Source organism: Nerophis lumbriciformis, linkage group LG14 (assembly GCF_033978685.3).
Source record: "Nerophis lumbriciformis linkage group LG14, RoL_Nlum_v2.1, whole genome shotgun sequence".
Classification (NCBI taxonomy): domain Eukaryota; kingdom Metazoa; phylum Chordata; class Actinopteri; order Syngnathiformes; family Syngnathidae; genus Nerophis; species Nerophis lumbriciformis.
Window position 1 is genome coordinate 10,850,363 of NC_084561.2, and position 15,630 is coordinate 10,865,992.

The 15,630-nt window shown below is 33.6% G+C and overlaps 1 protein-coding gene across 1 annotated transcript in view; it reads right to left on the minus strand.

Moving 5' to 3' along the window:
• Positions 1 to 1,718: 1,718 nt before the first annotated feature.
• Positions 1,719 to 15,630, minus strand: part of prrx1b (paired related homeobox 1b) — a 35,470-nt gene continuing 21,558 nt past the window's right edge. The window contains exons 2-4 of the mRNA XM_061976414.1: positions 12,836 to 13,011; positions 5,667 to 5,848; positions 1,719 to 1,924 (exon numbers count right to left, since the gene is read on the minus strand). Coding sequence (XP_061832398.1) covers positions 1,792 to 1,924; positions 5,667 to 5,848; positions 12,836 to 13,011 — 491 coding nt within the window. The 3' untranslated portion in view covers positions 1,719 to 1,791. The remainder of the gene's footprint in view (positions 1,925 to 5,666; positions 5,849 to 12,835; positions 13,012 to 15,630) is intronic.

Consider the following 15,630-nt stretch of genomic DNA (forward strand, 5'->3'; position numbering starts at 1 on the left):
AACTCACAAACTCTTGAGTTCTGGAGTCAAGAACTCTACAGAGCTCAAGAACTCACAAACTCTTGAGTTCTCAATAACTCAAGAGTTCTTGAGTCAAGAACTCAAGAGTTATTGAGTTAAGAACTCAAGAGTTATTGAGTTCTTGACTCAAGAACTCAAGAGTTATTGAGTTCTAGACTCAAGAACTCAAGAGTTATTGAGTTCTAGACTCAAGAACTCAGAGTTCTTGAGTTTTTGCGTCAAGAATTCTACAGAGCTCAAGAACTCACAAACTCTTGAGTTCTTGAGTCAAGAACTCAATAACTCTTGATTTGTTGAGTCTAGAACTCAATAACTTGATTTCTTGAGTCTAGAACTCAACTCTTGACAGCACAATTTTAACATACATAATACTTAAAAAAAAAAGAAGAACACACTTTCAGATAGGAAATATTGTATGAAACACAATACAACAGAATGTACTACAAACAACTACTGTCATTTTATGAAAAGAATCGTGCAGCAGTTACCTTGGAAGAGTGGACTTCTACGATATCTCCTTACGGCTGCATATCCGTCAAACACACCATCAGCAGCTCCTCCACAAGTTCACGGATAAATATCCGCTGTTTAGAAACTGTTTCAACATCCTTAGCTCAACGTTCTGCATCAGTATGGCGTCGGCTAGCAGCGATATGCTACAACTGTTAGTTAGTCACATTTTATTTATGTTAAATTCTATCTATTTTCTACCGCTTGTCCCTTTTTTGGGGTCGCAGGGGGTGTTGGAGCCTATCTAATTATTCTAATTCAGTGAACATCGTCCACTTTTTCTTCTCAGCCCTGTCCTTCACACTCACTTTCTTCCTTCCCATGGTTGGGAAAACAAAGTTATGTCTTAAAGCATAATAATTAGCTGGGAGAGTCGATATATCTACACTAACCATCAAATTGTTTATTTTCATAAACAATAAACATACACGTCACGTTTCATGTGTCAGGTAAACGGCGATGAATGTGGCCATATGCATCCCTGTCTTACAGTACTTTTATACTAACTCATCCATGTACTGTACATACACCTAGTACAAACCCCGTTTCCATATGAGTTGGGAAATTGTGTTAGATGTAAATATAAACGGAATACAATGATGTATTCTGTTTATATTTACATCTAACACAATCTCCCAACTCATATGGAAACGGGGTTTGTACATGTACATTCAATATAATGTGGCAACATGGCTCGGGCGAGTACTACTGAATGGACACTGCCGTTGTTGCTTGAAACGTTACGTTTTTTATTAATATATAATTTTATTTTTTTTCTGTTACAAATGATATCACAGGAAATGAAAACGATCTACTGGGTTTGGGAAATACAAGATCCGTCCCTGAATATGGAAGTTACATGAAAAATAAAGTTGTCATTGGTTTACTATAGGAAAGTGATTAAAAAAAAAAAAAAAATCTTAAAATGAAGTCTTTTATAAGGGAAAAAAAAAAAAAAAAAAAAAAAAAAGCTCCAGAAAATCCTCCACAGCTAAAGGTGGACACAGAAATTCCACAAATGTCCTTCTGAGAGAAGTCCAAATGTTTTGAAAGTCAGGGCCGATTAGAATATGCAGATATTTATGACAACATCCATCCAAGATGCCCTTTGTATAAAAGGATGAGATCACCTACTTGTTGCTACGGCAACAACGCTTTCTGCTTTACTGGAAAGCTTGGATTCAGTCCGAACATAAAGTCTGTCTGTGGGAGTCCAGTGGTTCCGGGGGGGGGGGTCCCCTGCGCGCCTGTCCCCCCCTCTCAGTTGACGGTGGGCACCTGGTTCAAGCTGTACTCTTTGGCTTTGAGCCGCAGGTTGGCGATGCTGTTGGCCATGTTCATGCCCGGGGATGTGTTGGTGTTGGAGCAGCTGGGTGGGTAGGCGGCCATGGTACTGGAAAAAAAAAAAAAAAAAAGATATGGTAATCAAGCTTAGTCATGTTGCAATCATAACAACTATACCAATAAATTCATATAATGTACAAATTAGGGCTGCGAATCTTTGGGTGTCCCACGATTAGATTCAATATCAATTCTTGGGGTCACGATTCGATTATAAATCGATTTTTTCGATTCAACGCGATTCTCGATTCAAAAACGATATTTTCCCGATTCAAAAGGATTCTCTATTCATTCAATACATAGGATTTCAGCAGGATCTACCCCAGTCTGCTGACATGCAAGCAGAGTAGTAGATTTTTGTAAAAAGCTTTTATAATTGTAAAGGACAATGTTTTATCAACTGATTGCAATAATGTAAATTTGTTTTAACTACAAACCCCGTTTCCATATGAGTTGGGAAATTGTGTTAGATGTAAATATAAACGGAATACAATGATTTGCAAATCCATTTCAACCCATATTCAGTTGAATGCACTACAAAGACAAGATATTTGATGTTCAAACTCATAAACTTTTTTTTTTTTTGCAAATAATAATTAACTTAGAATTTCATGGCTGCAACACGTGCCAAAGTAGTTGGGAAAGGGCATGTTCACTACTGTGTTCCATGGCCTTTCCTTTTAACAACACTCAGTAAACGTTTGGGAACTGAGAAGACACATTTTTTAAGCTTCTCAGGTGGAATTCTTTCCCATTCTTGCTTGATGTACAGCTTAAGTTGTTCAACAGCTTAAGTTGTTCTCCGTTGTGGTATTTTAGGCTTCATAATGCGCCACACATTTTCAATAGGAGACAGGTCTGGACTACAGGTAGGCCAGTCTAGTACCTGCACTCTTTTACTATGAAGCCACATTGATGTAACACGTGGCTTGGCATTGTCTTGCTGAAATAAGCACGGGGCGTCCATGGTAACGTTGCTTGGATGGCAACATATGCTGCTCCAAACCCTGTATGTACCTTTCAGCATTAATGGTGCCTTCACAGATGTGTAAGTTACCCATGTCTTGGGCACTAATACACCCCCATACCATCACAGATGCTGGCTTTTCAACTTTGCGCCTATAACAATCCGGATGGTTATTTTCCTCTTTGGTCCGGAGGACACGACTTCCACAGTTTCCAAAAACAATTTGAAATGTGGACTCGTCAGACCACAGAAGACTTTTCCACTCTGTATCAGTCCATCTTAGATGAGCTCAGGCCCAGTGAAGCCGACCGCATTTCTGGGTGTTGTTGATAAACGGTTTTCGCCTTGCATAGGAGAGTTTTAACTTGCACTTACAGATGTAGCGACCAACTGTAGTTACTGACAGTGGGTTTCTGAAGTTTCCCTGAGCCCATGTGGTGATATCCTTTACACACTGATGTCGCTTGTTGATGCAGTACAGCCTGAGGGATCGAAGGTCACGGGCTTAGCTGCTTACGTGCAGTGATTTCTCCAGATTCTCTGAACCCTTTGATGATATTACGGACCGTAGATGGTGAAATCCCTAAATTCCTTGCAATAGCTGGTTGAGAAATGTTTTTCTTAAACTGTTCAACAATTTGCTCACGCATTTGTTGACAAAGTGGTGACCCTCGCCCCATCCTTGTTTGTGAATGACTGAGCATTTCATGGGATCTACTTTTATACCCAATCGTGGCACCCACCTGTTCTCAATTTGCCTGTTCACCTGTGGGATGTTCCAAATAAGTGTTTGATGAGCATTCCTCAACTTTATCAGTATTTATTGCCACCTTTCCCAACTTCTTTGTCACGTGTTGCTGGCATCAAATTCTAAAGTTAATGATTATTTGCAAAAAAAAATTTTTTTATCAATTCGAACATCAAATATGTTGTCTTTGTAGCATATTCAACTGAATATGGGTTGAAAATGATTTGCAAATCATTGTATTCTGTTTATATTTACATCGAACACAATTTCCCAACTCATATGGAAACGGGGTTTGTACAAATAAACAACTGCAAGAAACACAACTACAAAAAACACAAGTACTACAACCACAACTATACTACTACAAGTACTTCAACTATAAGTACACTACCACACGTACTATAACTACAAGTGCACTTCCACAAGTACTGTAACTATAAGGAATTGCAAGTATACCATCAGAAGTACTAAACTACACTACCATAAGTACAACAACTAAGGGAAACCAACAGTACACTACCACAAGTATTGTTTCGACAAGTACACGACCACAGGTACTATAACTGCACAAAACTACAAGTAAACAACTACAAGGACCACAAAAACAAGAAACCTCAAGTACTACAACTACAAGTACACTACTTTACATTTCCACAAGTACAAGAAACTACAAGTATAGTATCACAAGCAGAGGTGGGTAGTAACGCGCTACATTTACTCCGTTACATCTACTTGAGTAACTTTTGGGATAAATTGTACTTCTAAGAGTAGTTTTAATGCAACTTACTTTTACTTTTACTTGAGTATATTTATAGAGAAGAAACGCTACTTTTACTCCGCTACTTTTATCTACATTCAGCTCGCTACTCGCTACTAATTTTTATCGATCTGTTAATGCACGCTTTGTTTGTTTTGGTCTGTCAGACAGACCTTCAAAGTGCCTGCCTTACTGGTGACGTTTCACTCCGTTCCACCAATAAAATGCAGTCACTAGTGACGTTTGACTCCGTTCCACCAATCAGATGCAGTCACTGGTGACGTTGGACCAATCAAACAGAGCCAGGCAGTCACATGACCTGACTTAAACAAGTTGAAAAACTTATTGGGGTGTTACCATTTAGTGGTCAATTGTACGGAATATGTACTGTACTGTGCAATCTACTAATACAAGTTTCAATCAATCAATCAAAAGTGTGAAGGAAAAAAGACACTTTTTTATTTCAAACGTACATCCCGTCACAAGCCTAAAGACTGACTGCACAGTTCCTGTCTTCACAATAAAAGTGCCGCTCCATCGCGCCTGCGCTTTCAAAATAAGAGTCTCCGAAAGCCAGCGCAAACAAGCTAGCAAGCTACGGAATTTGCCGCCAATGTATTTCTTGTAAAGTGTGTGAAAACGAATATGGAAGCTGGACAAATAAGATACCAAAAACCAACCACTTTCATGTGGTATTAGACAGAAAGGAGGAACTTTTTTTCTCCTGCATTTGAAAATGTGGACGTTAAGCACTGCTGTCTGATTACAATCAATGCAAGTCATCAGAATCAGGTAATACACCAACTTATATTCTTGTCAACATAAAAGAAAGGAATCTATGTGTTAAACATGCATGTATATTCATTAAAACACTATTAACATGTAAACAAAAACGGCAAAATAAATAAATATAAATGATATACTGTATATATCAATGTATGTGTATATATGTATATATGTATGTATATGTATATATATATATATATATATATATATATATATATATATATATATATATATATATATATATATATATATATATATATATATGATATGTGTGTGTATGTTACTCATCAGTTACTCAGTACTTGAGTAGTTTTTTCACAACATACTTTTTACTTTTACTCAAGTAAATATTTGGGTGACTACTCATTACTTTTACTTGAGTAATAAATCTCTAAAGTAACAGTACTCTTACTTGAGTACAATTTCTGGCTACTCTACCCACCTCTGATCACAAGTACTAAACTACAAGAAACTATTACTACAGTGCCACAAGTAGTTGTCTGTGTTTCCTAAACTCCAAACTTTAGCAGACCTACCTGTAGGGGGCGGTGCTACCCCAGGAAAGGTAGTCGTTGGGGCGTGGTGCGGGGCGGGGCACGATGGGCTGCTCCACCGCCGTTACTTCTCCGGAATACGATTTGAGGAGGGAAGCGTTTTTGCTGGCCAGCATGGCTCGCTCATTCCTGCGGAACTTGGCCCGTCGGTTCTGGAACCAAACCTGAAATAAACAAATACAAACAATGTAAAAAAAAAAAAAATAATAATAATAATATTTGGATGTCACTCTATGTCATCAAACACCGGCCTACTAATATGTAACGCACGCTAAAATCATATGTAATGCATCCATGAAAGTATGGAGAAGCTGCTGATGGTGTGTTTGACAAATATTTCATTGGTCATTATGTTAGTGTCCAAGGTGTGGTCCAGGCGGGTAGCTCATGTTTTATTGTCTTTCAGCATATTGCAAAATTTAAATAATTAATTATAAAATATATATATTATTAAATATTACACTAATTTACCTTGTCACCCGGAGAGGATAATGGATGGATAATAACAAAATACACAATATTTTGTCCTTTACTTCTGCACACATATACACATGCAATACATACATTATAAAACACGTTTTAATATAGATAGATGGATAGTACTTTATTGATTCCTTCAGGAAAATTAAAATTCCAGCAGCATTGTACAGAATTGAGATCGAATTAAAAAAATAAAAAGTAAATAATGGGGGTATAAATGGAAACAGAATAGAAAAATATTACAATAAGAATAAAAACAAAAAGCAACAATGAGAATAAAAATATACCAGTAAAATAAGAATATAACAAGAGAAACTAGGCAGTAGTGAACATGTTATGAAAAAGTATTGCACTGTTATTGTTTTGGAATATATCATTAAATGAATAATAAAGTAGATAATTAATCATCCCAAAAAATATTAATTGCTTTTATGAGTTTGTTATAATTATTTAATATAAAAGTAAGTCGTAAATAATATAAATAAACATATATTATCTCATTAAATCAAAAATGAGAATGTAAGTTTGTATTTATAGTAGAGATGTCCGATAATATCGGACTGCCGATATTATCGGACGATAAATGCTTTAAAATGCAATATCGGAAATTATCGATATCGGTTTCAAAAAGTAAAATGTATGACTTTTTAAAAGGCCGCAGTGCCACACGGACGTAGGGAGAAGTACAGAGCGCCAATAAACCTTAAAGGCACTGCCTTTGCGTGCCGGCCCAATCACATAATATCTACGGCTTTTCACACACACAAGTTAATGCAATGCATACTTGGTCAACAGCCATACAGGTCACAATCAGGGTGGGCGTATCAACAACTTTAACACTGTTACAAATATGCGCCACACTGTGAACCCACACCAAACAAGAATGACAAACACATTTCGGGAGAACATCGGCACCGTACCACAACATAAACACAACAGGACAAATACCCAGAACCCCTTGCAGCACTAACTCTTCCGGGACGCTACAATATACACCCCCCGCTACCCCGCCCACCTCAACCTCCTCATGCTCTCTCAGGGAGAGCATGTCCCAAATTCCAAGCTGCTGTTTTGAGGCATGTTGAAAAAAATAATTCACTTTGTGACTTCAATAATAAATATTGCAATGCCATATTGGCACTTTTTTTTCCATAACTTGAGGTTATTTATTTTGGAAAACCTTGTTACATTGTTTAATGCATCCAGCGGGGCATCACAACAAAATTAGGCATAATAATGTGTTAATTCCACGACTGTATATATCGGTATCGGTTGATATCGCAATCGGTAATTAAGAGTTGGACAATATCGGATATCGGCAAAAAAGCCATTATCGGACATCTAATTGTAATTACTTTACGTTGAAAAAACAAGAGCAGAAGTAGCAAGTAAATCTACTGTTAAAATGTTGGTTAATGTACTTTGAATTTATCAAATTTTTTAAATATTTAACATGAGCGCAGAAAAGGTTTCCTCTTGTTAACCTAAAGTGTTGGTTGCACTTTATTCAAATAATATGTGAAAGCATTGACCATTAATTGTTGTTTATATCCATAATTCATGTAAACGTCATTTCCTTACAAAAAAATATCGGAATATCGGATATCGGCAAAAAAAGCCATTATCGGACATCTCTAATTATAAAATACATATATATTATTATATATTACACTCATTTACCTTGTCACCCGGAGAGGATAATGGATGGATAATAACAAAATACACAATATTTTGTCCTTTAATTCTGCACACATACACACATGCAATACATGCATTATAAAACACGTTTCAATATATCATTTAGGGCTGCAACTAACAACTAATTTGATAATCGAGTAATCTGTCGATTATTACTTCGATTAATCGATTAATAATCGGATAAAAGAGACAAACTACATTTCTATCCTTTCCAGTATTTTATTGAAAAAAAACAGCATACTAGCACCATACTTATTTTGGTTATTGTTTCTCAGCTGTTTGTACATGTTGCATTTTATAAATAAAGGTTTGTAAAAAAAATTAAAAATAAAAATAAAATAAAAAGTAGCCTCTGCGCATGCGCATAGCATAGATCCAACGAATCGATGACTAAATTAGTCGCCAACTATTTTAATAATCTATTTTAATCGATTTAATCGATTAGTTGTTGCAGCCCTAATATCATTAAATGAATAATAAAGTAGATAATTAATTATCCAAAAAATAATTAATTGCTTTTATGAGTTAGTTATAATTATTTAATACAAAAGTAAGTCATAAATAATATAAATAAACATATATTATCTCATTAAATTAACAATGAGAATGTAAAAATGTAAATGTTCACACTATCAGTAAGGTGCAGAATAAAGTTAATGGTGTGTAACAACTCATTCTATAGCAATACAAATAGCAATGAAGTATTATTACATACATGTTTGAGTGGCTCCTTTCTTAGTTAACATGATGATGATATTAGTGGTTATTATTAGATGCTGCATGCTGACGCATGGCCCTCAGGAATGAACCCCGAGACTTTGTGCATGGCTTTGTGTTACACATTAATGACAGATGTGCGCCTTCTTTTTCATTCCTACTCTCAGGACAATCAACGTTTTATGGGAAACACACGTTTTTGTTTTAAGGAAGTATTCTTGGGCCATGTAGCTAGAAAATATCAATTAAGTGATATTTAGTGTAGATGTATGGTGTCGGTGTGAATACTTTGATGATATATATATTTAGTGGTGCATAAGTGTTGATGAAGTGAGTTTTAGTGGTGGAGGAATGATACTCTTGTCGGGTTGGAGGGGCTAATGAGTGTTAGTCTTCAAACACGGCAAAGTTTGTCACATTAGTGTTGTGATTTATGGAATTATTCATGACATTTTCTGCTCTCTGACTTTCTTTTTCTCCATCTTGGGCTTTAAATTGTCTCCCACGTTTGGCTTTTAGCCGGCGTTCTTCTAGTTGTGAGGGCAGAAGGAGACGTGTTTGTTGATATTGATCCGTTACCATGGTAACGCAGACCCCCAGTCCCCGAGGCCCGGCTAGTTTAAACGATTAATCAGATAAATCTGATAGTCTGTAATTAACCGGAATTAATCACAAAGTAAACTGTCAGCACTTATTCTGTCTTGTAGATTCAGACGTATTCATAAAAACACTAAAAAGCGTGTTATGACTTTGGGAAAATGAACAAACTTTGGAAAACCGCAGCTTGTTATTTTTTTTTGCTGTGACTTGACGTTAGTGTAAAATATTTCCAAATGTATAAAAGTACACTGTTGTCTCTTTGAAGCATGTTCCTTCTTTAGTTGTATTAACAGTTTATTCATTGTTATAAACTGAAAATGTAGTAACTTTAACTTTAACTTTTTTCGTTCACACAGTTTACACATGCATGTTTTTATTACACAACGACATATTTAACATAATACGTATGTTTTTTTTTTTATCATACAATCCACAATACATGCATGGTTTCATTAGGCAATTAGCGAAACATGTATGTTTTTATTATCCAGTCAACATAACATGCATGTTTTTATATTACACCTTCAGTATATAACATGTTTTTTTATTTTACAAATAATGTAAAATGTATGTTTTTAATATACAGTTTAAATAACATGCATGTTTTTATTAGGAATTTAGCATAAATTGTAAGTTTTTATTATACAGTCAACATGACATGCATGTTTTATTATACAATTAGCGTAACATGTAACATGCATGATTTTATTACCCAATTAATGTCACATGCATGTTTTTATAATACAATGCTTGTTTTAATTTTACAAATAAAATACAATGTATGTTTTTTAATATACAATTTAAATGACATGCACATTTTTATTAAACAATTTGCGTAGAATGTAATATTTACTATACAGTCAACATAACATGTATGTTTTATTGTACAATTACCGTGACATGCATGTTTTTATTACACAATTAACGTAGTATGCATGTTTTGATTAAACAATCTATACAACATGCTTGTTTTTATTTTACAATTAACGTAAAATGTATGTTTTTATTATGCATTTAACATAACATGCATGTTTAATTGTGCAGTCTATTTTACATGCATGTTTTTATATAACACAGATGTTTTATTACACAGTTAGCGTAGAATGTATGCTTTTAATTATACAATTTACATAATATGTATATTTTAATACACAATTGACACAATATGTATATTTTAATGTACAATTGACATAATATGTATGTTTTTAATATATAATTGACATATGTAAGCTTTTATTATACAACTAACATAATGTTCTTATTATACAATCAACATAACATGTATTTTAATCATACAATTAACATAATATTCATATTTGTATTATGTTATTACCGTGAAATAAATGCCTTTAATATATAATCCATATAACATGTCTATTTTCATTGTACAATTAACGTAACATGCATATTTTTACTATACAATAAAATACACTACCATGCATTTTTGTTTTCCAGAATATTCACATAGAATTTATGATTGAAATATATTCTTAATTTCACATGTATTTTTTAATGATAAAATGAACATAAAATGTATGTTTTTAATATTTATTAAATATAACATACATCTTTTGATTATACAATTAACACAAAATGTAAGGTTTTAATATAGAATGCATGTAATGTGGAGGTTTTTTTATTATATAATTAGTGTAGAATGTATGTTTTTATTTTACAATTTTGTGACATGTACGTTTTTACTATACATCTTTCATGTTTTAATGATACAATTAACATAACAGACATTTTTCTTATCATACAATCAACATAATATTAATGTTTTTATGATTCAATTACTGTAAATTGTATGTTTTTAATATACAATTTATGCAACATGCATGTTTTTATTACACAGTTAATGTAACAGGCATGTTTTTATTGTACAATTACAATACAGTAACATTCATGTTTTTATCTTTTTTCATAAAATGACTATAAAATGTATGTTTCCATACAATTAGAGTAGAATATATGTTTTTATTATATTTACTTGTTTGCATGTTTTTATTACACAATTAAAATACAGAAACATGCATGTTTTTTTCACAAACTTAACCTAAAATATATATTATTATACAATTAGCATAGAACGTATGATTTTAATATACAATTAACGTAACATGTATTTTTTTATCATACAGTTAACATAATATTCATGTTTTGTTGTACAATTACAGTAAAATGTATGTTTTTAGTATCCAATTTATATATGCATGTTTTTTTTAACGTAAAATGCATGTTTTTGATATACAGTAAATTTAATGGCGTTTTTTACTATAAAATTTACGTGAACTATGTTTTTAACTTAGAGTTAATTTACATGCAGTTTTTTTAAAAATCATACAATTAAGTTAAATGTATGTTTTTAACATACTTTTAGTTTTACATGCATATTTGTGTTATAAAATCTACGTAAAATAATATGCATATGTTTATTATACAATTAGCGTTAAATGTATGTTTTAATATACAGTTAATATAACATGCATGTTTTTATTGTACAATTAAAATACAGTAACATTCATGTTTTTATCTTTTTTCGTAAAATGACTATATAATGTATGTTTCCATACAATTAGCGTAGAATATATGTTTTTATTATATTTACTTGTTTGCATGTTTTTATTACACAATTAAAATACAGAAACATGCATGTTTTTTTTCACAAACTTAACCTAAAATATATATTATTACACAATTAGCATAGAACGTATGATTTTAATATACAAATAAGGTAACATGTATTTTTTATCATACAGTTAACATAATATTCATATTTTGTTATACAATTACAGTAAAATGTATGTTTTTAGTATCCAATTTATATATGCATGTTTTTTTTTTTATTACGTAAAATGCATGTTTTTAGTATCTAATTTATACATGCATGTTTTTTTTAATTACGTAAAATGCATGTTTTTAATATATAGTAAATGTAATGGCATTTTTTACTATAACATTTACTATGTTTTTATATATGCATGTTTTTTTTTAATTACGTAAAATGCATGTTTTTAGTATCTAATTTATATATATACATGTTTTTTTAATTACGTAAAATGCATGTTATTAATATACAGTAAATTTAATGGCATTTTTTACTATAACATTTACTATGTTTTTAACTTGAAGTTAATTTACATGCAGTTTTTAAAAATCATACAATTAAGTTAAATTTATGTTTTTAACATGCATATTTGTGTTATAAAATCTACATAAAATAATATGCATGTTTATTATACAATTAGCGTTAAATGTATGTTTTAATATACAGTTAATATAACATGCATTCTTTTGTTATACAATCAAAATATTTTTTTAAATATATAATTTATATAGCAGTCATGGTTTTAATATACAACAAAAATAACACTTTTTAAAACTTAGATAACATGTTTTTTTTGATGCTATACACTTAACATAGTATGTTTTTAAAGTTCTTTTTTACTATACAAATAATATACCATGTTTTGAGTAAACCATACATTTAACTGACAACCTAAGTAATTTTCCCATATTTTTTAAAACGACGTACAAATTATTCATAAATATATTTTACACATCACACAAATTTCCACTTTATCACCACATTTTGATAAATATGAGTATAGTATATAAGGGTATGCTTTGTAAAAAGTATAGGTGCATAGGCTTACCTGCACTCTGGCCTCAGTGAGGTTGACACGGCGGGCGAGGTCTTCACGCACAAAAGCGTCCGGGTAGTGGGTTCTCTCAAACACTCTCTCCAGAGCCTGCAGCTGACTGCTGTTGAAGGTGGTCCTGTTCCTGCGCTGCTTCCTCTTCTTCTTCTCCTCCGTGTTCATCTGCTCGTCTGCACAACAGCAACAGAGACGCCATGTTTGAAACATATTTTGATACACGTACCCATGTTATACATGTAGAAAAGACCCTCGTTGTTAAAAAAAAAAAGATTTCTGTCTTTAATTGCTAGAAAGCCCACTGTTGAATAGGTTTGTGTTCATGCTTCACTAATGAGAGTCCTACTAATCCTGTCCTACTAATTTCAGCGGCACCTTGAACTCACCGTGGTGTGGACTGTGACTCAACGGCCTGTTTACATGTCCAACTTTCTCCGACGCTGCCACAGAAAAACTTGTTTTTTGTCACTCCTCTTTGGTCTCATTTTGTCCACCAAATGTTTTATACTGTGCGGGAATGCAGAAAGGTGAGCTTTGATGATGTTATTGACTTGTTGGAGTGCTAATCAGGCATATCTGGTCACTGCATGACTGCAAGCTAATCGATGCTAACATGCTATTTAGGCTAGCTGTATGTACATATTACATCATTATGCCTTGTTTGTAGGTATATTTAATTTCATTTATTTATGTCCCATGTGTATTTAGTTTATTTTTCCATGTTTCATGACACATTATCTGTATGTAATATTGGCTGCATTTCTGATAGTTGTTTGTGTGTCATGTTGTTTCAGACCACAGTAAACGTTACCCAGCTTGCAAAGATTGTACAAACCCCATTTCCATATGAGTTGGGAAATTGTGTTGGATGTAAATATAAACGGAATACAATGATTTGCAAATCCTTTTCGACCCATATTCAATTGAATATGCTACAAAGACAACATATTTGATGTTCAAACTGATAAACTTTTTTTTTTTTTTGCAAATAATCATTAACTTTAGAATTTGATGCCAGCAACACGTGACAAAGAAGTTGGGAAAGGTGGCAATAAATACTGATAAAGTTGAGGAATGCTCATCAAACACTTATTTGGAACATCCCACAGGTGTGCAGGCTAATTGGGAACAGGTGGGTGCCATGATTGGGTATAAAAGTAGATTCCATGAAATGCTCAGTCATTCACAAACAAGGATGGGGCGATGGTCACCACTTTGTCAACAAATGCATGAGCAAATTGTTGAACAGTTTAAGATAAACCTTTCTCAACCAGCTATTGCAAGGAATTTAGGGATTTCACCATCTACGGTCTGTAATATCATCAAAGGGTTCAGAGAATCTGGAGAAATCACTGCACGTAAGCAGCTAAGCCCGTGACCTTCCATCCCTCAGGCTGTACTGCATCAACAAGCGACATCAGTGTGTAAAGGATATCACCACATGGGCTCAGGAACACTTCAGAAACCCACTGTCAGTAACTACAGTTGGTCGCTACATCTGTAAGTGCAAGTTAAAACTCTCCTATGCAAGGCAAAAAACGTTTATCAACAACACCCAGAAACGCCGTCGGCTTCGCTGAGCCTGAGCTCATCTAAGATGGACTGATGCAAAGTGGAAAAGTGTTCTGTGGTCTGACGAGTCCACATTTCAAATTGTTTTTGGAAACTGTGGACGTCGTGTCCTCCGGACCAAAGAGGAAAAGAACCATCCGGATTGTTATAGACGCAAAGTTGAGAAGCCAGCATCTGTGATGGTATGGGGGTGTATTATTGCCCAAGACATGGGTAACTTACACATCTGTGAAGGCACCATTAATGCTGCAAGGGTACATACAGGTTTTGGAGCAACATATGTTGCCATCCAAGCAACATTACCATGGACGCCCCTGCTTATTTCAGCAAGACAATGCCAAGCCACGTGTTACATCAACGTGGCTTCATAGTAAAAGAATGCGGGTACTAGACTGGCCTGCCTGTAGTCCAGACCTGTCTCCCATTGAAAATGTGTGGCACATTATGAAGCCTAAAATACCACAACGGAGACCCCCGGACTGTTGAACAACTTAAGCTGTACATCAAGCAAGAATGGGAAAGAATTCCACCTGAGAAGCTTAAAAATGTGTCTCCTCAGTTCCCAAACCTTTACTGAGTGTTGTTAAAAGGAAATGCCATGTAACACAGTGGTTAACATGCCCTTTCCCAACTACTTTGGCACATGTTGCAGCCATGAAATTCTAAGTTAATTATTATTTGCAAAAAAAAAAAAAAGTTTATGAGTTTGAACATCAAATATCTTGTCTTTGTAGTGCATTCAACTGAATATGGGTTGAAAATGATTTGCAAATCATTGTATTCCGTTTATATTTACATCTAACACAATTTCCCAACTCATATAGAAACGGGGTTTGTATACACACGTCACTATTATATCCACATATACGTTATACATACTTCACGTATAAACTTTACACACATAGGTCACATGTTTTGCACATACTTTTACACACGGTATACACACACAATTTACAAATTTAATACACACATTATACATTACACATTCTTCACATAAATACTTTACACGGATACTGTACATTACATGCACACTTTACACATGGTAAACACACACAATAAACACACTTTACAATGACATAGTCATTGCAAATACCACACAGTACATACATACTTCACACACATACTGTATTTAATTTAAACATGCTCTACACGTGTGTTGCACATACATTTTCACACATCATTTACACATTTTATACACATTTTACAATGATATCCAAATA